Source organism: Salvelinus sp. IW2-2015, linkage group LG7, assembly GCF_002910315.2.
Source record: "Salvelinus sp. IW2-2015 linkage group LG7, ASM291031v2, whole genome shotgun sequence".
In the NCBI taxonomy this organism is placed as follows: domain Eukaryota; kingdom Metazoa; phylum Chordata; class Actinopteri; order Salmoniformes; family Salmonidae; genus Salvelinus; species Salvelinus sp. IW2-2015.
Window position 1 is genome coordinate 18,119,479 of NC_036847.1, and position 23,835 is coordinate 18,143,313.

At 43.9% G+C, this 23,835-nt stretch overlaps 2 protein-coding genes and 1 pseudogene across 5 annotated transcripts in view; all 3 read left to right on the forward strand.

The window, feature by feature from the left end:
• LOC111966537 (pleckstrin homology domain-containing family M member 2-like) overlaps nucleotides 1–5,708 on the forward strand; it is a 52,627-nt gene extending 46,919 nt beyond the window's left edge. For both annotated transcript variants that reach the window (XM_023991262.2, XM_023991263.2), the window contains one exon: nucleotides 138–5,708. In XM_023991262.2, the coding sequence (XP_023847030.1) occupies nucleotides 138–275 (138 nt within the window). In that variant the 3' untranslated portion in view covers nucleotides 276–5,708. The remainder of the gene's footprint in view (nucleotides 1–137) is intronic.
• The window catches only part of LOC111966539 (anoctamin-7-like), a 67,357-nt gene continuing 43,821 nt past the window's right edge, over nucleotides 300–23,835 (forward strand). For all 3 annotated transcript variants that reach the window (XM_023991265.2, XM_023991268.2, XM_070444505.1), the window contains exons 1-8: nucleotides 300–1,481; nucleotides 19,843–20,057; nucleotides 20,593–20,731; nucleotides 21,028–21,227; nucleotides 21,444–21,551; nucleotides 21,665–21,801; nucleotides 21,961–22,018; nucleotides 22,191–22,301. In XM_023991265.2, the coding sequence (XP_023847033.1) occupies nucleotides 19,905–20,057; nucleotides 20,593–20,731; nucleotides 21,028–21,227; nucleotides 21,444–21,551; nucleotides 21,665–21,801; nucleotides 21,961–22,018; nucleotides 22,191–22,301 (906 nt within the window). In that variant the 5' untranslated portion in view covers nucleotides 300–1,481; nucleotides 19,843–19,904. The remainder of the gene's footprint in view (nucleotides 1,482–19,842; nucleotides 20,058–20,592; nucleotides 20,732–21,027; nucleotides 21,228–21,443; nucleotides 21,552–21,664; nucleotides 21,802–21,960; nucleotides 22,019–22,190; nucleotides 22,302–23,835) is intronic.
• LOC111966935 (piggyBac transposable element-derived protein 4-like) lies at nucleotides 14,771–19,851 on the forward strand (annotated as a pseudogene).

Below are 23,835 nucleotides of genomic sequence, written 5' to 3' on the forward strand. Positions count from 1 at the left end.
ATGGAAGAAGAAAGGATTTGCTGTGACAGTAAAAGCATTATATCAATAACATGATTTCCTGTGTCTCTGTCTCATTCTCAATCTCTTTCTCACACTTTTTTCCCCCACCCCTCTTTCATTTTCTTATGATGATCAAGGTGTGTCTGCCTCGTAGGAGGGTGTCAGAGCCGTTGGTGCAGAAGCGTTGTGGCGATGCCCTGGCTCTGATGAGGAGCGCCTGGCAGAGGAGTGACAGCCTTGCCCGGGGACGCGCCCAGAGAGAGCCCTGGTGCTGACGGACAAACAGACAGCAAAGCGACAGATAGATGGACGGACATATAGGACAAAGGGCTTTCACTAGCACTCCTACTCTAAACACCAGGATTCGGGTCAATCGCATTCAAAATTTGTCAATTCTGGAAGAGGATAGAAAATGGACCATTATTTTCTATTAGGTTTTTTTCCCCGATCATTTAATTGAATTTGATTGGGAGATGGTACCAAACCTGTTAATTATGACAATAGCCAAATAGAGGGAAACACACACTCCGTTTGGTGTACATTATGAAGATTATAAGTTAGGTATACGAGGGGTCGCATCATCACTAGATGTAGCGAGACGTACGTCAGTTTGAATCTCAGTTCACACTCCTGGCCTTCACAAATATGTATGTTCTGCATGACTTTCCTCTTGTCATTGAGACGGATGTTAGGGTAGGAAGTGCACCCCTTACCCTATAAAATAAGACGTTGTTCGCTAACAGCTTTAAGGTGTTATTTTGAACCTTAACGACTGCACCACGTTTATAGTGTGGTGTACGGCGCAGTATAGTATTGACTTATATTATAATCAATCCGTTCTCAAATGTACATTGCCCATCTCTCCATGGATCCAGACATACATTGGTTTCCACTTATATAGGTTTGTCTATTGAAAAATACCTCACAAAACTCAACCCTTCTCTCCAATGCACAGGTTGTGATGGATATTTTGCTCAAGGATCGACGGTCACTTGAAGTGGCCTAAACTATGAAGGATGTCTATGGAGAGTTTCCCACTTGGACTGTGACGTTAACAGCACTCATCTATTGCCTTTGTCAGCCATGTTGGTTTACCATTGGGTTTTCCACTTTTAGTTATGATGGTTTGGCAGGTCAAAGTCAGTATTGGAGTATCATAGCGGGGAATTGTCTAACCTAGCATGGATACACTTTTAACAAGAAGGATGAGAGGAGAGACTAACTTGCCATCAAATGCGAGATTGCACATTGCACATGGGTTTAGTCCATGTTGATTTTGAGGGGACTGATAAGTTCATTGGGGTTGTGTGCAAAGTTCATGTTCAGTGTTGCTTTTTAATTTGAAGCAAATAGTTGTTTATTATTAACACGACTTGTTATGGTAGTGTAATTGTGTGCAATTTATAAAGGGGATATGTTTACTTACATTTTTTTGTTTTTGTTCTAGTCTTTGTTATTTTGAGTGAGTACTCCTTTATCAGGTGAGTGTCTGTCATTGCATTTTAGATGTTGAGAGTGGCCTGGTCAAGATGTGGGAAATGTCAATGTCGTTATGTTCTACGACTTGTGGAGGTATCAGTGCATMCCTACTTTATTATACTCCCTGTAGTTTTAATATTGCTCAGAAGAGAAGGTAGTCGTTTGTGTGTTCTCCCAATGGGACAAAATAACTATGAAGTGGTAATATCACTGTTGAGCCAGAACAGACCATTGCTTGTAGTTATACTACAATCAATCCATATGCATTAGGGAAAAAATCTAGTTGACTAGTGATTATACTACTTCATTCATATGGTTTGTCATTGCATTAATCCAATTTACCCCTAAAAGAAATCTATCCCCCACCTCATATTCTATTCATACATAAGTAAAAGCAAATCATCCTCACAAATATTATTTTGACAATGTAGCTAATTACTGATGTAGACATGTCAAAATTCGATTTTTGTGTTGCTATTGGCGAGAGGGGAATTTATCCAATGCCATTGCTATCCTGGAATTGCTATCCTGGAATTGCTATCCTGGGAATTGCTATCCTGGGAATTGCTATCCTGGAATTGCTCTATCATCAGGAGAAGGTTTCTGGAGGCTTTCAGTTTCATTGCCAGTTGCTCCTGATAATCATGTGGCCTTTTTCATTACCTTAATTTGATTGGAGATAATGGCCTCCGGCCCAATTTTTACCAAATAAAGCATTACTCTTGAATGTGGCCTTATACTGCTGTTGAGAATTGGGCTTCTGACAAGTCATAATACACACACTGTTTAAGTGTCAGTTTAAGACCTCCTTGTCTAACCGTTTGCATTATAGTAATAGTAGTAAACATATTCTCTGCTTTGAGCATTGTGGTCTTGCCTCTATTCTGCTTTTTCTGTAGGCGTGGGAAGCCAACATCCTAGCATTTTKAATCTCAGGTTAGAAATGGTACAAATAATTTAGATGTAGTAGCCTAGATCCCATGCAGAAAAGACCCAACACCTCAAGCCAGGGTAACCGTGTCCTACATTTTAGTTTCAACTGACTTGTCATTTTATATCCCTTTTCGTCTTTTGTTGGTACCTATCCTATACCTAAGTCTATTTTAGAGAAATTTACAATTACGGTACATATACACTACCGTTCAAAAGTTTGGGGTCACTTAGAAAATTCATTGTTTATGAAAGAAAAGCAATATTTGTTTGTCCATTTTTAAAATAACATTCAATTGATCAGAAATACAGTGTAGACATTGTTAATGTTGTAAATTACTATTGTAACTGTAAACGACTGATTTTGTATGGAATATCTACATGGGTGTACGKAGGCCCATTATCAGCAACCATCACTCCTGTGTTCCAATGGCACGTTGTGTTAGCGAATCCAAGTTTATCATTTTARAAGGCTACGTCATCGTCAATAGTGTAGAGGCGACTCGGGGATGCTGGCCTTCTAGGCAGAGTTGCAAAGAAAAAGCCATATCTCAGACTGGCCAATAAAAAGAAAAGATTAAGATGGGCAAAAGAGCACAGACACTGGACAGAGGAACTCTGCCTAAAGGCCAGCATCCCGGAGTCACCTCTTCACTGTTGACGTTGAGACTGGTGTTTTTGCGGGTACTATTTAATGAAGCTTCCAGTTAAGGACTTGTGAGGTGTCTGTTTCTCAAACTAGACACTATAATGTACTTGTCCTCCTGCTCAGTTGTGCACTGGGGCCTCCCACTTTTTCTATTTTGGTTAGAGCCAGTTTGCGCTGTTCTGTGAAGAGAGTAGTACACAGCGTTGTACGAGAGGTTCAGTTTCTTGGCAATTTCTCGCATGGAATAGCCTTCATTTCTCAGAACAAGAATAGACTGATGAGTTTCAGAAGAAATATCTTTGTATCTGGCCATTTTGAGCCTGTAATTGAACCCACAAATGCTGATGCTCCAGATACTCAAATAGTCTAAAGAAGGCCAGTTTTATTGCTTCTTTAATCAGAACAACAGTTTTCAACTGTGCTAACATAATTGCAAAAGGGTTTTCTAATGATCAATTAACCTTGTAAATAATATACTTGGATTAGCTAACACAGCTTGCCATTGGAACACAGGAGTGATGGTTGCTGATAACAGGCCTCCCTGCGCCTATGTAGATATTCCATAAAAATATCTGCCGTTTCCAGCTCCAATAGTCATTTACAACATTAACAATGTCTACACTGTACTTCTAATCAATTTTATGTTATTTTAATGGACAAAAAATGTGCTTTTCTTTCAAAAACAGGACATTTCTAAGTGACCCCAAACTTTTGAACGGTAGTGTACGTATTTGAAAAGTTTGTCAATATTTGATTGAAGAAAGGAAATATRAAGCATCTTGAAATCGTATGCAGAGTTAAGTGAAGTTTGTTGTTATGAACAGTAATTTGAATGTTGTACATTGCTGGTCAATGGTGGATTACATATTTTTATTGACTAGTTCTTACATTTAGTTTTTATATCTACAGTACCAGTCAAAAGTTCAGACACACCTACTCATTCCAGGGTTTTTCTTTATTTTGACTGTTTTCTACATTGTAGAATAATAGTGAAGACATCAAAACTATGACATGACACATAGGGAATCATGTAGTAACCAAAAAAGTCTTCAAAATATATTTGAGAGTCTTCAAAGTAGCCACCCTTTGCCTTGATAACAGCTTTGCACGCTCTTGGCATGCTCTCAACCAGCTTCATGAGGAATGCTTTTCCAACAGTCTTGAAGGAGTTCCCACACCCTGAGCACTTGTAAGCTTTTTTTTCTTCACTCTGTGGTCCAACTCATCCCAAACCATCTCAATTGGGTTGAGGTCAGGTGATTGTGGAGGCCAGGTCATCTGATGCAGCACTCATCACTCGCTTTGGTTAAATATCCCTTACACAGCCTGGAGGTGTGTTTTGGGTCATTGGCCTGTTGAAAACCAATGATAATCCCATTAAGCACCAAACCAGATGGGATGGCGTATCGCTACAGAATGCTGTCGTAGCCATTCTGGGTGTGCCTTGAATTCTAAATATATCACAGTGTCCCTAGCAAAGCACCCCCACAACATCACACCACCACCTCCATGCTTCACGATGAGAACCACACATGCGGAGATAATCCGTTCACCTACTCTGCGTCTCACAAACACTGCGGTTAGAACCAAAAATCTCAAATTTGGACTCATCAGATCAAAGGACAGATTTCCACCGGTCTAAAGTACATTGCTCGTGTTTTTTGGCCCAAGCAAGTCTGTTCTTCTTATTGGTGTCCTTTGGTAGTGGTTTCTTTTCAGCAATTTGACCATGAAGGTCTGATTCACCCAGTCTCCTCTGAACAGTTGATGTGTCTGTTACTTGAACTCTGAAACATTTATTTGGGCTGCAATCTGAGGTGCAGTTAACCCCAATGAACTTATCCTCAGCAGCAGAGGTAACTCTGGGTCTTCCTTTGCTGTGGCTGTCCTCATCAGAGCCAGTTTCATCATGGCGCTTAAGGGTTTTTGCGACTGCACTTGAAGAAACTTTCAAAGTTATTGAAATATTCTGCATTGACTGACYTTCATGTCTTAAAGTAATGATGGACTGTCGTTTCTCTTTGCTTATTTGAGCTGTTCTTGACATAATATGGACTTCGTCTTTTACCAAATAGGGCTGTCTTCTGTATACCACCATACCCTGTCACAACACAACTGATTGGCTCAAATGCATTAAGAAGGAAAGACTTCCACAAATTAACTTTTTAACAAGGCCCACMTGTTAATTGAAATGCATTCCAGGTGACTGCCTCATGAAGCTGGTTGAGAGAATGCCAAGAAGTGTGCAAAGCTGTCAAGGCAAAGGGTGGCTACTTTGAATAATCTAGAATATAAAATATATTTTGATTTACCACTTTTTTTGGTTACTACATGATTCTGAATGTTTCATAGTTTTGATGTCTTCACTATTATTCTACAATGTAGAAAATAGTAACAAAATAAAGAAAAACCCTGGAATGAGTAGGTGTGTCAACTTTTGACTGGTACTGTATGTATATTGTTTTAGCAGTTTTTATTTATTTGATTTATATAAACGATAATGGGATGAATCTATTGTATGCTAACCCGTGATCACACTAAATCCTGCATGTATTGAATGTTTTTATATTGTACATATGATAATGAATGTACGAAAAAGGCYTGTGAATAAGACTACATTAATAAAATAATTCAAACCATAACCTTACAACAGCAGGTCTTAGTTACTTTGTTTTAATGACCTGATTACAGGTGTTCTAAGCAAAGTTATTGAACAACGTTGATGGATGGCTTATTGCAACAGACTATGGAGAGTAAGGACTAGGCTATTCCCTCAACAGCCTTTTATTTTATTTCCTGTTTTGCTTCTGTTTTGTTTGTTTCTTTAAAATTAATCTAAGAGGTGTCTTTGGGTGTTTGAAAAGCTGTATGCATGTATGTAATTACACCACCATTCAAAAGTTTGGGCTCACTTAGAAATGTCCTTGTTAATGAAAGAAAAGCAAAAACAATGTGTCATAAAAACATCATCAAATTGATCTGAAATAGTCGTGGCCAAAAGTTGAGAATGACACAAATATAMATTTTTACAACGTCTGCTGCCTCAGTTTGTATGATGGCAATTTGCATATACTCCAGAATGTTATGAAGAGTGATCAGATGAATTGCAATCCCCAAAAAACATTTCCACTGCATTTCAGCCCTGCCACAAAAGGACCAGCTGACATGTCAGTGATTCTCTCGTTAACACAGGTGTGAATGTTGACGAGGACAAGGCTGGAGATCACTCTGTCATGCTGATTGAGTTCGAATAACAGACCTTCCTCTGTCAACCATGGTTATCTGCAAGTAAACACGTGCCATCATCATTGCTTTGCACAAAAGGTCTTCACAGGCAAGGATATTGCTGCCAGTAAGATTGCACCTAAATCAACCAATTATCAGATCATCAAGAACTTCAAGGAGAGCGTTTCAATTGTTTTGAAGAAGGCTTCAGGGCGCCCAAGAAAGTCCAGAAAGCGCCAGGACCGTCTCCTAAAGTTGATTCAGCTGCGGGATCGGGGCACCACCAGTACAGAGCTTGCTCAGGAATGGCAGCAGGCAGGTGTGAGTGCATCTGCACGCACAGTGAGGCGAAGACTTTTGGAGGATGGCCTGGTGTTAAGAAGGGCAGCAAAGAAGCCACTTCTCTCCAGGAACAACATCAGGGACAGACTGATATTCTGTAAAAGATACAGGGATTGGACTGCGGTAAAGTCATTTTCTCTGAATCCCCTTTCCGATTGTTTGGGGCATCCGGAAAAAGCTTGTCCGGAGAAGACAAGGTGAACGCTACCATCAGTCCTGTGTCATGCCAACAGTAAAGCATCCTGAGACCATTCATGTGTGGGGTTGCTTCTCAGCCAAGGGTGTGGGCTCACTCACAATTTTGCCTAAGAACACAGCCATGAATAAAGAATGGTACCAGCACATCCTCCGAGAGCAACTTCTCCCAACCATCCAGGAACAGTTTGGTGACGAATAATGCCTTTTCCAGCATGATGGAGCACTTTGCCATAAGGCAAAAGTGGCTCGGGGAACAAAACATAGATATTTTGGGTCCATGTCCAGGAAACTCTCCAGACCTTAATCCCATTGAGGATTGACCACAAGTTCTCAAGGCGGGTGGGAGACGAAACCAAAAACCCACAAATTCTGACAAACGCCAAGCATTGATTATGCAAGAATTGGCTGCCATCAGTCAGGATGTGGCCCAGAAGTTAATTGACAGCATGCCAGGGCGATTGGAGAAAAAGAAGTCAACACTGCAAATATTGACTCTTGCATCAACTTCATGTAATCGTCAATAAAAGCCTTTGACTCTTATGAAATGCTTGTAATTATACTTCAGTATTCCATAGTAACATCTGACAAAAATATCTAAAGACACTGAGGCAGCAGACTTTGTGAAAAATTAGTATTTGTGTCATTCTCAAAACTTTTGGCCATGACTGTACAGTGTAAACATTGTTGTATGTTTACATGTTGTAAATGAGTATTGTAGCTGTAAAAGGCAGATTTTTTTAAATGGAAAATCTAGATGGGCGTGCAGGGCCCATTTATCAGCAACCTCACTCCTGTGTTCCAATGGCATGTCGTGTTAGCTAATCCAAGTTTATCATTTTAAAGGCTAATTGATCATTAGAAACCCTTTTGCAATTATGTTAGCACAGCTGGAAACTGTTCTTATTAAAGAAGCAATAAAACTGGCCTTCTTTAGACTAGTTGAGTATCTGAAGCATCAGCATTTGTGGGTTCGATTACAGGCTCAAAATGCCAGATACAAAGATATTTCTTCTGAAACTCGTCAGTCTATTCTTGTTCTGAGAAATGAAGGCTATTCCATGCGAGAAATTGCCAAGAAACTGAACCTCTCGTACAACGCTGTGTACTACTCTCTTCACAGAACAGCGCAAACTGTCTCTAACCAAAATAGAAAAGTGGAGGCCCCAGTGCACAACTGAGCAGGAGACAAGTACATTATAGTGTCTAGTTTGAGAAACAGACACCTCACAAGTCCTTAACTGGAAGCTTCATTAAATAGTACCCGCAAAACACCAGTCTCAACGTCAACAGTGAAGAGTCGACTCCGGGATGCTGGCCTTCTAGGCAGCGTTCCTCTGTCCAGTGTCTGCTCTTTTGCCCATCTTAATCTTTTCTTTTTATTGGCCAGTCTGAGATATGGCTTTTCTTTGCAACTCTGCCTCAGAGGGCCACTTCGGTATTTTTGCTGGTACTATTTAATGAAGCTGCCAAAAACAAGGACATTTCTAAGTGACCCCAAACTTTTGAACGGTAGTGCATGTATGCATGTGTTCAGGAACTATTCACACCCCTTGACTTTTTCCACATTTTGTTGTACTACAGCCTGAATTTAAAATGGGTTAATAATTAATGTTTTTTGTCACTGGCCTACACACAATACCCCATAATGTCAAAGTGGAATAATGTTTTAGTTTTTTAATATCTACAAATTAATTAGAAATGTAAAGCTGAAATGTCTTGATTCAATAAATATTCAACCACTTTTATGACAAGCTTAAATGCATTCAGGAGTAAACATTTGCTTAACAAGTCACATAAGTTGCATGGACTAATGTTTAGCATGTTTTTTTTTAAATTACTACCTCATCGTGGGTTCCCCAGACATACAATTATCTGTAATGTCCCTCAATTTAGCAGTAAATTTCAAACCGATTCAACCACAAAGACCCGGGAGGTTTTCCAATGCCTCGCAAAGAAGGGCACCTATTGGTAGCAGACATTGAAAATGCATTTGAGCATGGTGAAGTTATTAATTACAGTTTGGGTATCAATTAGGGCTGACCCCAATTAGTAGATAGACCACAGACGATGCAGTGCGATGACGATGCAATTGCATTCTTACTGCCCTATCCCATCTGGACAAAAGGAATACCTATGTAAGAATGCTGGTCATTCAACACCATGGTACCCACCAAACTCATCATTAAGCAGTAAAATACTACTTGAATAAAACTATTTGGTTTAAAATATACTAAAGTATCAAAAGTAAACAGAATTGCTAAAATGTACCTAAGTATAAAAAGTAAAAGTATAAACCACTTCAAATTCCTTATATTAAGCAAACCAGATGGCACAATAAAAAATTAAAGGATAGCCAGGGGCACACTCCAACATTCAGACATAATTTACAAATGAAGCATGTTTGTTTAGTGACTCCGCCAGATCAAAGGCAGATGGGATGACCAGGGATTTGATTTGGATGTTGTCTTGATAGTGTGAATTGGACCATTTTCCTGTCAAAATGTAACGAGTACTTTTGGGTGTCTAGGAAAACATATGGAGTAAAAAGCACATTATTTTCTTCAGGAATGTAGTAAAGTAAAAGTTGGCAAAAATATAAATAGAGTACAGATACCCCAAATCACTACTTAAGTAGTACTTTCAAGTATTTTTACTAAATTACTTTACACCACTGCCTCCCTGACCAAGGCCCTTCTCCCCCATTGCTCAGTTTAGCCGGGCGGCCAGCTCTAGGAAGAGTTTTGGTGGTTCTAAACTTCTAGGATTTAAGAATCATTGGGAGGCACATGGCGATGTGGTACAGAGCTCGATTTAGCCTCTGCATGGCGTCACACCCTCCATATGGAGGCTCCGACCACATTTTCGAATCAAGCATCATGGCTTTTAGTCTAGACCTCCGCAATAGATTAGTTCATTGAGATGGGCATATATATATACACTGCTCAAAAAAATAAAGGGAACACTTAAACAACACAATGTAACTCCAAGTCAATCACACTTCTGTGAAATCAAACTGTCCACTTAGTAAGCAACACTGATTGACATACATTTCACATGCTGTTGTGCAAATGGAATAGACAAAAGGTGGAAATTATAGGCAATTAGCAAGACACCCCATAAAGGAGTGTTCTGCAGGTGGTGACCACAGACCACTTCTCAGTTCCTATGCTTCCTGGCTGATGTTTTGGTCACTTTTGAATGCTGACGGTGCTTTCACTCTAGTGGTAGCATGAGACTGAGTCTACAACCCACACAAGTGGCTCAGGTAGTGCAGCTCATCCAGGATGGCACATCAATGCGAGCTGTGGCAAGAAGGTTTGCTGTGTCTGTCAGCGTAGTGTCCAGAGCATGGAGGCGCTACCAGGAGACAGGCCAGTACATCAGGAGACGTGGAGGAGGCCGTAGGAGGGCAACAACCCAGCAGCAGGACCGCTACCTCCGCCTTTGTGCAAGGAGGAGCACTGCCAGAGCCCTGCAAAATGACCTCCAGCAGGCCACAATCTACAGTTGAAGTCGGAAAGTTTACATACACTTAGGTTGCAGTCATTAAAACTCGTTATTCAACCACACATTTCTTGATAACTAACTTAATGTTTGGCAAGTCGGTTAGGACATCTACTTTTTGCATGACACAAGTAATTTTCCAGCAATGTTTTACAGAACGATTATTTCACTTATAATTCACTGTATCACAATTCCAATGGGTCAGAAGTTTACATACACTAAGTTGACTGTGCCTTTAAACAGCTTGGAAAATTCAGAAAATTATGTCATGGCTTTAGAAGCATCTGATAGGCTAATTGACATCATTTGAGTCAGTTGGAGGTGTAACTGTGGATGTATTTCAAGGCCTACCTTCAAACTTAGTGCCTCTTTGCTTGACATCATGGGAAAATCAAAAGAAATCAGCCAAGACCTCAGAAAGAAAATGTAGACCTCCACCAGTCTGGTTCATCCTTGGGAGCAATTTCCATACGCCTGAAGGTACCACGTTCCCCTGTACAAACAATAGTATGCAAGTATAAACACCATTGGACACGCAGTCGTCATACCGCTCAGGAAGGAGACTCGTTCTGTCTCCTAGAGATGAACGTACTTTGGTGTGAAAAGTGCAAATCAATCCCAGAACAACAGCAAAGGACCTTGTGAAGATGCTGGAGGAAACAGGTACAAAAGTATGTAAATCCACAGAAAAAACTGTTCCTATATCTACATAACCTGAAAGGCCGCTCAGCAAGGAAGAAGCCACTGCTCCAAAGCCGCCATAAAAAAGCCAGACTACGTTTTGCAACTGCACATGGGGACAAAGATCGTACTTTTTGGAGAATTGTCCTCTGGTCTGATGAAACAAAAACCTTTATTTAACTAGGCAAGTCAGTTAAGAACAAATTCTAATTTACAATGWCAGCCTACCAAAAGGCAAAAGGCCTCCTGCGGGGACAGGTGGGATTAAAAAAATTATAATAATTAAATAAAATTATAGGGCAAAACACACATCACGACAAGACAACAAAAAGAGAGACCTAAGACGACAACATAGCATGGCAGCAACACATGACAACACAGTATGGTATCAACACAACATGACAACAACATGGTAGCAACACCACATGGGAGCAGCACAGGGTACAAACATTATTGGGCACAGACAACAGCACAAAGGGCAAGAAGGTAGAGACAACAATACATCACGCAAAGCAGCCACAACTGTCTGTAAGAGTGTCCATGATTGAGTCTTTGAATGAAGAGAATGAGATAAAACTGTCTAGTTTGAGTGTTTGTTGCAGCTCGTTCCAGTCACTAGCTGCAGCGAACTGAGAAGACGAGCGACCCAGGGATGTGTGTGCTTTGGGGACCTTKAACAGAATGTGACWGGCAGAASRGGTGTTKTATGTGGAGRATGAGGGMTGCAGTAGATATCTCAGGTAGGGGGGAGTGAGGCCTTAGAGGGTTTTATAAATAAGCATCAACCAGTGGGTCTTGCGACGGGTATACAGAGATGACCAGTTTACAGAGGAGTATAGAGTGAAGTGATGTGTCCCATAAGGAGCATTGGTGGCAAATCTGATGGCCGAATAGTAAAGAACATCTAGCCGCTAGAGAGCACCCTTACCTGCCAATCTATAAATTACGTCTCCGTAATCTAGCATGGGTAGGATGGTCATCTGAATCAGGGTTAGTTTGTTCGCTAAAGAGGAGCGATTACGATAGAGGAAACCAAGTCTAGATGTAATTTTWACCTGCAGCTTTGATATGTGCTGAGAGAAGGACAGTGTACCGTCCCAAGTACTTGTATGAGGTGACTAACTCAAGGTCTAAACCCTCAGAGGTAGCAATCACACCCATGGGGAGAGGGGCATTCTTCTTACCAAACCACATGACCTTTGTTTTGGAGGTGTTCAGAACAAGGTTAAGGGCAGAGAAAGCTTGTCGGACACTAAGAAAGCTTTGTTGTAGAGCGTTCCACACAAAATCCAGAGAGGGGCCAGGGGAGTATAAGACTGTATCATCTGCATATAAATGGATGAGAGAGCTTCCTACTGCCTGAGCTATGTTGTTGATGTAAATTGAGAAGAGCGTGGATSCTGGCATCGAGCCTTGGGGTACACCCTTGGTGACAGGCAGTGGCYGAGACAGCAGATGTTCTGACTTTATACAGTGCACTCTTTGAGAGAGGTAGTTAGCAAACCAGGCCAAAGACTCCTCAGAGACACCAATACTCCTTATCCTGCCCACAAGAATGGAATGGTCTACCATATCAAAAGCTTTGGCCAAGTCAATAAAAATAGCAACACAACATTGCTTAGAATCAAGGGAAATGGTGACATCATTGAAGACCTTAAAGGTTGCAGTGACACATCCATAACATGAGCGGAAACAAGATTGCATTCCAGAGAGAATACTATGGACATCAAGAAACCCAGTCAGTTGATTATTGACAAGTTTTTCCAACACTTTTGATCAACAGGGCAAAATAAAAATAGGCCTATAACAGTGAGGATAAGCTTGATCTCCCCCTTTAAATAAATGATGAACTGTGGCTGCCTTCCAAGCAATGGGAACCTCCCTAGAGAGGAGAGACAGGTTCAAAAGGTTAGAGASAGGCTTGGAGATTATAGGGGCAGCAACCTTAAAGAAGAAAGCGTCTAAACCATCTGACYCAGATGTTTTTTTGGGGTCAAGTTTAAGGAGCTCCTTTAGCACCTCGGACTCAGTGACCGGCTGCAGGGAGAAACTTTGTAACGGGGCAGGGGGAAAAGAGGGAGGAGCATCGAGGCTAGTTGCATTAGAAGGGATGGGAGATATGGCTGAGTCAAATGGGAATCCTGACTTAATGAAGTGGTGATTAAAAAGCTCAGCCATGTGCTTCTTGTCAGTAACAACCACATCATCAACTTTAAAGGACATGGCAGCTGTGAGGAGGAGGGTTTATTCTCCAGGTCTTTAACCGTTTTCTAGAACTTCTTGGGGTTAGACCCACAGAGAGGGAACTGCTCCTCAAAGTAACTAACTTTGACCTTCCGGATAGCCTGAGTGCACTTATTTCTCATTTGCCTGAACGAGAGCCAGTCAGCCTGAGTATGTGTGTGCCTTTCGCCAAATGGAATTCTTGAGGTGGCGTAACTCTGCAAGATCACTGTCAAACCAGGGGCTGAACCTGTTTTTAATTCACATTTTCTTTATGGGGGTGTGTTTGATAACAATATCACTGAAAATATAAAAAAAGAAGGTCCACGTGTCTTCGAGATGATTCTGTACCAATTTACAGAGGCCAGGTCATGAAGGCTTGCTCATTAAAGTTTTTTAGCAGGTGTCTATGACAAATCAGAACAGGTCGTTTCACTCAGCAGCCATTACGAACATAGGCTGTAAAACAGTGATCACTAAGGTCATTACAGAAAACACCAGACTGACAGCTATCAGGATTATTTGTAAGGATAACGTCGAGGAGAGTAGCCTTTACTAGGTGTTTGGAGTCATACCTAGTGGGATTAGTATTAATAATCTGAGAAAGATTTAGGGAGTCCCATTGTTTTAGGACTTGGTCAAGTGGTTTAAGCATATCCCAGTTTAGGTCACCCAGCAGGACAAATTCAGACTTAGTGTAAGGTGCCAGGAGAGAGCTTAGGGCAGGTAGGGTACAGGCCGATGCTGATGGAGGACGATAACACCCAGCAACAGTCAACAAAAAGCTATTTGGAAGTTGAATGCTTAAAACCAGCAAATTGTTAGGGGACAGACTTGGTGGAGACAACTGAGCACTGAAGGTGATCCTTAGTAACGATTGCCACTCTCCCACCTTTGGAAGATCTGTCTTGCCGAAAAAGGTCATAACCAGAAAGGTTAATTAACATCAGTATTCAAAACACTCTTTCTTAACCACGTCGCAGTAATGACCAACACATCTGAATTGGAGCTGTGAACCCACACKTTCAATTGATCCATTTTAGGTAATAAGCTTCTGGTGTTAAAGTGAGGAAAACCCAGGCTTTTACGAGAACAGAAATCAGTGAAACCGATATCAGAGCACATGTCAGAATTGGGGATAGCAACAGTAGAATCAAGGCACGGCAGAGGACAGGGAGAGCTCTGCAATGTTGATTTATGACATTTGAATGTGCATTAGATGGCAACAAGATCATATTATACATCTATTTCATCAGGTAACATGAATACAAAGCCGGCGAGAGGTGGTTAGAATAGGATGTGAGGCCATGAGTCCATGTAACCAATAGAGAGTCAGAGTACCGAGTGTGGGAACAAACATAGTCTGTCCCACGGTTGGGTAAACAAGAAAGTTCATAGTCAACAAAGCATGCAGGAGTCATGTGTGGGCCTGGGAGGGCATAGGCCCACCCACCTGAGAATGTTTTTCCCCACAAAAAGGCTTTATTACAGACAGAAATACAACTCAGTTTCATCAGCTGTCCGGGTAGTGGGTCTCAGATGATCCCGGAGGTGAAGAAGCCGGMKKTGGAGGTTCTGGGCTGGCGTGGTTACACACAGTCTGCGGTTGTGAAGCCGATAGGACGTACTGACAAATTCTTTAAAACAACAATATGGAGACTTTTCCCATTTTCTCCAGTTTTGCATTTAGCCTCCAGCACCTTCATTAATCGGTTTTGGGTGTGCGGTAGATTCTGCCAATTATCCTCAATGATGTCTTAAAAAWGTTTTCGGTCGGTTAACTAGAGTTTCTCATTTAGATTATACTATATAGCATGTACTATCCTTATTTTCAGTCTATTATTTTGTCATCACCAGGTGTCTATTGTGTAACATATAGTACGTTAACCCTCCTGTGGTCCTCGCGATCAGAGTGACCCAGGCCCTGTGTTTAGAGGGTTCCCCCTCTGCGCTCTGCGCTGGGGGTCAGAGTGACCCAGGCAGCCACTAGCGAGGTGTATGGTATTGTGTGTACTGTGTGAGTTGGGGGCTCCCCTCTGCGCTCTGCGGCTGGGGGTCAGAGTGACCCAGGCAGCCACTAGCGAGGTGTATGTTATTGTGTGTACTGTGTGTGAGTTGGGGCTCCTCTCGGCTCTGCGCTAGGGGTCGAGTGACCCAGGCAGCCAGCCAGCCAGCAGGGAGCCAGCAGGGAGCGGCACATACTATTGTGTGTACTGTGTGAGTTGAGGGCTCCCCCTCTGCGCTCTGCGCTGGGGGTCAGAGTGACCCAGGCAGCCAGCCAGCCAGCAGCAGCCACCAGGGAGCGGCGCATGCTATTGTGTGTACTGTGTGAGTTGGGGGCTCCCCCTCTGCGCTCTGCGCTGGGGGTCAGAGTGACCCAGCCAGGGCTACACACGTCCAGACATGCCCCGCTGTGTGTGCAAGAGGACAGCCCAGTGGTGCACAGGTGAACTGCACACACGGCTACACACGCCCAGGGGCGCAACGGGGGCGTAAGTTGACCGTAGAGAGGATACTAATATTGTCAGCGGCACACAAAGTCATCGTTACCCCCGTGCCGCGTGCTCTCCCCCGCCTCTGCTGCTCAGTGGACCCGATCAGTGGACCCGATCAGTGGACCCGAGCAGCCATGACCGTGCGTTTCACCGCAGCGCAGGTCCTAGAACAGATCTTCTCCGGCGTCGACCAAGAAGACTATTCCGATTCCGAGGAGGAGGAAGAGGTTTCGGAACACGAAGAYGGGGAGGAATGTGACCCCGAGCGCGAGGCCCGACCAGGCGTCTTCGCGCTCTTCGGAGGAAGACCCCGAGGCCGAAGGCGAGGATGAACGCGAGGCCGAACGCGAGGACGAAGGCGAGGAAGAGATCGCCTCGGCCGTAGGCCAAAGGGATACGCCGTTGCTGTCGAAAAACGGAAAAATCGAATGGTCCCCCGTGGCCTACGGCCGCTGCCGCAGGGCCCATGCGCTCTGCCACGCAGGGCCGGACGAGACTCCGGGCCCCACGGCCTATGACGTGAGTCACGCCCGCAACATCGCATCCGCCTTCCGCCTGTTCGTCACATCGGCGAGAGAAAGGATAATTCTGGACATGACGAATCTGCACGGGGCCAGAAAATACGGCGACGGCTGGCGAGCCATGGACGCCACCAACCTGCGCGCCTACGTAGGCCTGCTCATCCTAGTGGGCGTCTACAGGTCCCGAGGCGAGGCCGCAGCCTGTGGGACACCGAGAGCGACAGGACCGTGTTCCGAGCCACCATGCCGCTCAATGTCTTTCACAGGTACTCGAKGCTGCTGCAATTCGACGATCGCCAGTCGAGACCCGCGAGGCTCGCCACGGACAGCCTGCCCTCTACAACCCGGGGCCTGACGTAACGGTGGCCGAGCAACTGGTCCGTTCAGAGGTACTGCGCGTGTGTGCGTGTGTGTGTGTGTGCGTGTGTGCGTGTGCGTAGAGAGAGCTAGTATATGTATAACGTAGCACTCATTGGCCCCCATGAGCCGGTAATGATGCCAATCTCTTCTCCCCTCGCCAAAGGCTGCTGTCCTTTCCGTCAGTACATTCCCAGCAAGCGAAATACGGCATCAAGTCGTTGSTGGCCTGCGAGGCCAAGTCCAGCTACGCTTGGAAGATACAAGTGTACACCGGTAAGGCGGCCAGCGGAGGCCCCGAGAAGACCCAGGGGATGCACGTCGTCCTCGATCTGACAATGGGACTGAGCGGTCGCAATGTCACGTGTGACAATTTCTTCACATCCTACGAACTGGGWCAGCGGCTGCTCGAGAGGAACCTCACCATGGTGGGCACGGTGAGAAAGAACAAGGCCGAGCTCCCGCCCGCGCTGCTCGAGTCCAAGGGCAGACAGGTCCTGTCCTCCAAATTTGCCTTCACGCCCACCGCCACTCTCGTGTCCTACCTGGCAAAGAAAAATAAGAACGTGCTACTTCTGAGCATCCTGCACACGCAGGCCCAAGTCAGCGATCGCCGCGACAGGAAGCCGGTCGTCATCCTAGACTACAACTGCAACAAGGGCGGATTGGACAACCTAGACAAGGTGGTCGGCACCTACAGCTGCAGACGGATGAATGCCCGCTGGCCCCTGGTCGTCTTCCACAACATCCTCGACGTGTCCTCCTACAACGCCTTTGTCATATGGCGAGAGATCAAGCCTGACTGGATGCCTCGCAAGCGGAACAAGAGGAGGGTGTTCCTGGACCAGCTGGGAAAGGCACTTGTGAAGCCGCTGATCCAAAGAAGGCAGCATCTCCCCCGCACCGAAGCGGCGTCAGCACTTGTCAAAGTCCTACAGACTGCTACCGCGGCTCGTGATCAACAGCGTGAGGAGCCCGCCGCTGCCCCGCGCGCTGCCCCGGTCACCGGGGCAAGTAAGAGGAAGAGGTGTCAGCTCTGCCCACCCAAGAAGGACTCCAAGACACACACGGTGTGCTGCAGGTGTAAGAAATACATCTGCAAAGGCTGTTCACACGCATACTGTCACACTTGCGCCCATTGGGCCTTTAGCCAACACGGGACAGGGTGACCCGGAGGACTGGGGGTCTAGACACAATATGAGGACAACGGGAGGGTTAATGAGGAGCACCATCCACCTCCCTGGATGAGCCTCCACTGGCAAACTGAATGGTGGCTCAGTAATGTCGTCTACTTTTTAACTCTCTGTTCCACTGCCAGGAGATTCTTTGGGAACAAACCACAACCAAATCCATACATTTCAGTTTGTAAGGATTAACACCCCAATTAACACCCCAATATGTTACATGTTATATGTTACATGACCATACTGACCCACATTTTGAGTCTCATGTTGGGTGTATTAGACAGAACTGTTGTACCTACCACTCTCGTTCCAACCACCTATAATTTACTTTCACTTTTCCAGTTGTGCATTTAGAGGGCTTGTTCATGGAGATATTCGCTGACAATAATTTTCTGACATTCCACATACAAATGTCCTTTGGTTGTGGAAACCCACCTGTTCCATCTCAGCAGTTTGGTGACATTTGTGTTCCTCGGCTGCACACAGAGAACAGATACACCTTTCAAGTCTGCAGTACATGGCCAGCAGTTTGTCATGCTGGGGATACAGCTTCTCCAGCTGCAGCTCCTTGACCACTACACCCACCAGTGTGCTTCTGTAACAGAGGGACATTCAGATGAGTTCTAAATTGAGACTGGCAGTAGGACCACTTACACTCCTGACAGCCTTTGCCTTCCTCCTGGACCCTACAAGAGTAAACATGTCAGGACTGGCATACAGATAACCAAGAGGGCTGTCGAGTAGAGTCATCTTCCTCAGCTTCTCCACCATCTTTTCCAGCATTGAGTTCTTGGTCAGTGTGGGGCGCCTGCTGAACGTCTCCCGGCAGCAGGAAACATCAGTGCTGCTGCTTCCACTCTCATCCCAGCATTTGCTGATGCAGAAGTTGTGCCCACTTCAAAGAGTTGTAAGGTCTGTCAGGGTGTTCAAACAGACTGGACAGCTGATCTGTTCCCTTTTCCACGGCTTAGAGGCAATTTTGTCCGAGTGAATAAATAAAAAATACTGTGGTTTATAACAACAGTTCTGCAAGAAGTTTAGCAACTGTAATGTTACCTTTCAGGAAATGCAGAAACTTGTAACAATCAGGAATCATGAACCAGTTTGTGACTTACTGGAAACAAGGAGCTCCTTCTGACACATGAGAATGCAGAAGAATGCATGAGAATGCAGTTGCCCTGTGTAAGCTTTGGCTAGTTTCCTCAATCTTGGCTGGTGGTTGGTGTCATGGTAACTACTTACTCGTTGTTTTTTAATGAGCACAAAGGATCTGTCTTTCCTCATCTGTAGTAAAAGCAGGAGTCACGGTTTGAGTGACATACACTGACATTGTCTCCCCCTCAACCGCTTCTCCCCTTCTGTGTTGAAGCCCATGTAGATTAGTTGACGTTATGGTCGGGGAACGTAATACAATTCTAAATGTATCCCACCATCCCCCCCTATTATTCATGAGTGTGTACCAGTGCGAGAACCAACACACACAATGTGTGTATTAATTAAGATTGGGGCAGTACACTCCGACAGGAAGATCGGATAAGTCCCTTCCCCTCTCATATGCCCTACATCCATCACCACCCCTAAAATAATGCTGGTCCTCTCCCTTAGTGGGTGTTAGATTAGTTATTGGCATGGGGCCATGTACATGTTTCCTCTGCTGAGAGTGATGGAGCAAAACTCAGCTGCCTCTTTTCTGGGAAGATTACGGTATCCTACTCTGTTCGGCTCTCTCCCTGTGGAGAGGAGGAGATAGAGCGAGGGAGAGAGGCAGAGATTACTGCAGATCCACCCGTTATTCTCTCCTATTCCCAGCCCCCTCTCCACTGAGGTAGAAGTATCCTGTCATTTCGCCCCTCCACTCCTCCATCTCTTGCTGGAATAATGTATCCATTCTTCCTTTTCATTTTGATCCGATTTGATTCATTTGAATGATAGCAATTAATTAATGAACCTGCATGACAACACTGCATGAATACCTCCATCAGAGTTTGAGTGTATATATACGGTACATGTGACATACAGTTTGTATGTTTATGCCTGTATGTTGTGTTCCGTAGTTCTCTAAGCAGACTGACTGACTAGAGACTGACACTCGCAGACCCTCCTCGTCTTCTTCAACATGCTGAGGAAGGGTTCGGAGTTGCTCCTGGCCACAGGAGGTGACAGGGAGGTGCTGCTCGATCTGGATTACGTGACGGGCAATCGGGGCGAACCCCAAAACACAGACAGCTATGGGAGTCTGCAGAACGGGGGTTTCATCCCACCAAGATATGTAAGTGTCCCCCACTCCCTCCCTGATTTGGTCTCATCCTATTGCTGCTCTGATGATGACTTACCTAGAATGTTGAATGTTGCAGTGCATCTTGAATGGGGGTTAGTGCTGATTTGACTTCAAGCTTTCTCCTCATAGTTGTATTGATGTCAATATGATCCGAAAAATTATTTTCCCTAAAAGCAGTGTTTTCATTTTGACTAGAATGTTATTTTATGGTGATTGAATCTAAAATCAATATTGCGAATAAAGCTTTTGTGTTGTTGCCTATTGCAATAGCTACAGCTCGTTCCAATTCAAAGTCACATTTTATTTGTCGAATACAACTGGTGTAGACTTTACCGTGAAATGCTTGCTTAAGAGCCCTTCCCACCAATGCAGAGTTTAAAAATAAGAATACAAATACAATAGTAACACGAGGACACAATAATTAGATTTCACTATGTCATTACAGCCATTTTTCTGTCCTATTTATTTATCTGCTATGTGAATGGACGTTATATTGATATACATTATATAACGGAAATATTTTCAGCTTTCAGCTGCAGCGGCTTCTTCTGACGATAATGACGATGATGAGGATGACCCCATCTATATACACTGTGATAAAACGAGTAGCCGACCGGAACAACCACTAGGGGGGAACTACTTTAGAGATGGACGAACCAAAATAGGTGCTTTTAGGCTTTCTGTTATCTATACAGTATTACATTTTACTTTAAGTTGCTTGACTTGAATGTTTCCACAACAGCACTAAAATCACCTATTTTCAAATAATGAAATAATTATGGTCTTCACTTTGTGCCTTAATCATTTGAATCAGGTGTGTTAGTGCAGGTCTGGAATAAAAGCCTGCACGCCCAGTAGCTTTCCAGGAACAGAGTGGCAGATCCCTGGTAACAGACAGTATAAAGAACAAGCCACCAATCAAACTCTAACCTGTGGCTTTGTCTGACTGATCCTGTATCAGACTTTGTTCTAGTATGGGAGGTGAAACCGAGAAAGCATCGCTCCAGATGGAGGGGCCAATCTGAGACCAGCGGTCCGGAGGAGGTCGGAGCCAGGGCAGAGGAGGGGAGCAGCAGGTCTGAGCGGAGAAAGGCTCAGCTGGCTCGATGGAGGGACAAATTCACCCAAAACCTGCAGAATGCCGGCATACTGCTGGAAAAGGTAATATAATATACACTATTAACTCACCTAGCTCYACAAGACTTAGTGGTTAGATCTAGTGTTTCTACTTTCCCAATAACAATCGTTCCTTCTTAATGCTAATGCTCTGTTGACAGTTTTACTGGTCAATCTAATAATGCTTATATACGGCAGCACACTGTACCATATAATTCATCATTTTGTGAATGTTCTGTAATGATTGATGTTTGGCACTAGGAGGAGACGGCGAGCGAGAAGAAAACCATCCATTATCTGAAACTGAGCGCCCCTTGGGATGTGTTGGTGTATTACGCAGAGGAGCTCATTCTGAGAGCACCCCTACAGGTCAGTGCTAACACTACACTTTATGACAGTGCAAAATACAGTAGTGCAAAATACGGTAAACCCGATACTATGGTGTGTGGAGTGTTACGGAGAATGTTGTTTTTGTGTTGCAGGCCCAACCAAACCCAAACTTCAACACTTCTGACCGGATCCTTCGGAAACTATACATTCCCAACGTCATGGCGGAGTCCTTGCCAAACAGGCCACTGGACTACTACACTTGTGCCTTTCGCAAGTCAAAGATGGAGAAGTGAGTCCCTACATCCCGGAAACTTCCTGATATCGGTTTTGATTGCGAATCCTCAACATTTAGTTGAGCCACATTGCGTGCTGACCTTTATAAAATACCCTGTTACTGTAAGTTGTAAATGACTACAGGTTTAACCTCGCTCTGTTTGTCACTTCTCAGGTTCCTCGGCTGTGAGAACCATGACACCTATTTTACTAACACACAGAGACACCGTATAGTGAGTGCATCCATTGACTTTCTGCGTCTTTCCCCATTTGTTGGATAACGATGGATGACCACCAGGAATAGATGGACATACTGTACTGTATGTAGGCCTACCTATATGTGGTCAAAAATGCTTTACTTCAGACTATGTCATTCTCATATGGTCAATTGGCTGTCCATGGCAGGTGTATGAGCTTCTGGCGAGAACGGTGTACGGCAAGAGGAAGAGAGCGGAGGTGGGCGTGGCTCGACTGCTCAACGAGAGGGCATACACTGCAGCGTTTCCCTTGCATGAGGTCAGAGACATTCTTAATGTACCGCCGCTAGGCCTGACACCATTAGTTGACTGGTCGATAGGCTGTTGGTCGACCGAGATTTCTTTCTTTTTTTTTTGCATGGTGCACAAGACACCTGTCTGATTCGCGCCTGTCTCAGTGGACTAATCCATTGCGGAGGCCACAGGGATGGCACAATCCATCACTCTAAGACATGTGATAATAAAATTGTATATGGTTATATTATGTACAAATAGTGGTACAACACTAATAAATCTAATATTATTTTAATGCGCTTTCTCCCGTTTGGGTACGGTCGCTGAAACAATCTTCAGTGCACTGTAGATTTGGTGCCTTTCCCTATGTTGCTATGTGCATAATAGCAAAATTAACCAGCATATTAGGATTGAGAACAATGTGGCGGAGGTGAGCAGCAGCAGAGATGAGGAAACAACCTTAGCCTAATTGTCTTAGAAAATTGAGGCAAGAGGAATCTCCAACTTAAGTAGGTCTATAATCAATAGCCTAACTGTTAAATGTGTCTGGCTTTATAAATTATCCATATATGTCTACAGAGATAAGGCAGATCTTGCTTCTGTTGCCTTCTGTGTTTGTTAAATAGCCTACTGATTCTGTGAGCACCAAGCCTCATGCAAAGGCAAAATGTTGGATCAAGCAAATTCACTCAGAGGGCAAGGGTTGAGGAAATAGGGAATGTTTTTCCTAAATAAATTAGGGATTTCGGTAACAGAACTTTTCAGTCAGAAACAAGTAAGTAACTAAAGGGCTGAAATGATGTTGCAGCTCCAGCACGGACAGCGCAATAAACACTTGCTGTGCTGTGGTGCCTTTTCGCTGCAGTAGGGAGGAGATCAAGACAACGTGGGCCAGTCACACAGGCACTTGCTGGATTTTTTCTTTTTTAACACAGTGTGACCATCGGGCTCTTTCTTGAGTCATTTGTGTGTCTTAATTATTTAATGAAACAGTGTGCTTAAAGCATCAGACAAGTTCGGTGCATATATAGTTGATTTTATACTAACACATAGGGTGTGTCTGTATACAGTGCATTCGGAAAGTAGTCAGACCCCTTGACTTTTTCCACACGTTGTTACGTTAGCCTTATTCTAAAATTGATTAAATTGTTTCCCCCCCATCAATCTACACACAATACCCCATAATGACAAAGCAAAAAGAAGTTTAGACATTTTTGCAAATGTATTAAAAATAAAGAACTGAAATATTGCATTTACATAAGTATTCAGACCCTTTACACAGTACTTTGTTGAAGCACCTTTGGCAGCGATTACAGCCTTGAGTCTTCTTGGGTATAACGCTACAAGCTTGGCACACCTGTATTTGGAGAGTTTCTCCCATTCTTCTCTGCAGATCCTCTCAAGCTCTGTCAGGTTGGATGAGGAGCTCTCTGCACAGCTATTTTCAGGTCTCTCCAGAGATGTTTGATCAGATTCAAGTCTGGCCTTCAAGTCCCAAAGCCACTCCTGCATAGTCTTAGCTGTGTGCTTAGGAACGTTGTCCTGTTGGAAGGTGAACC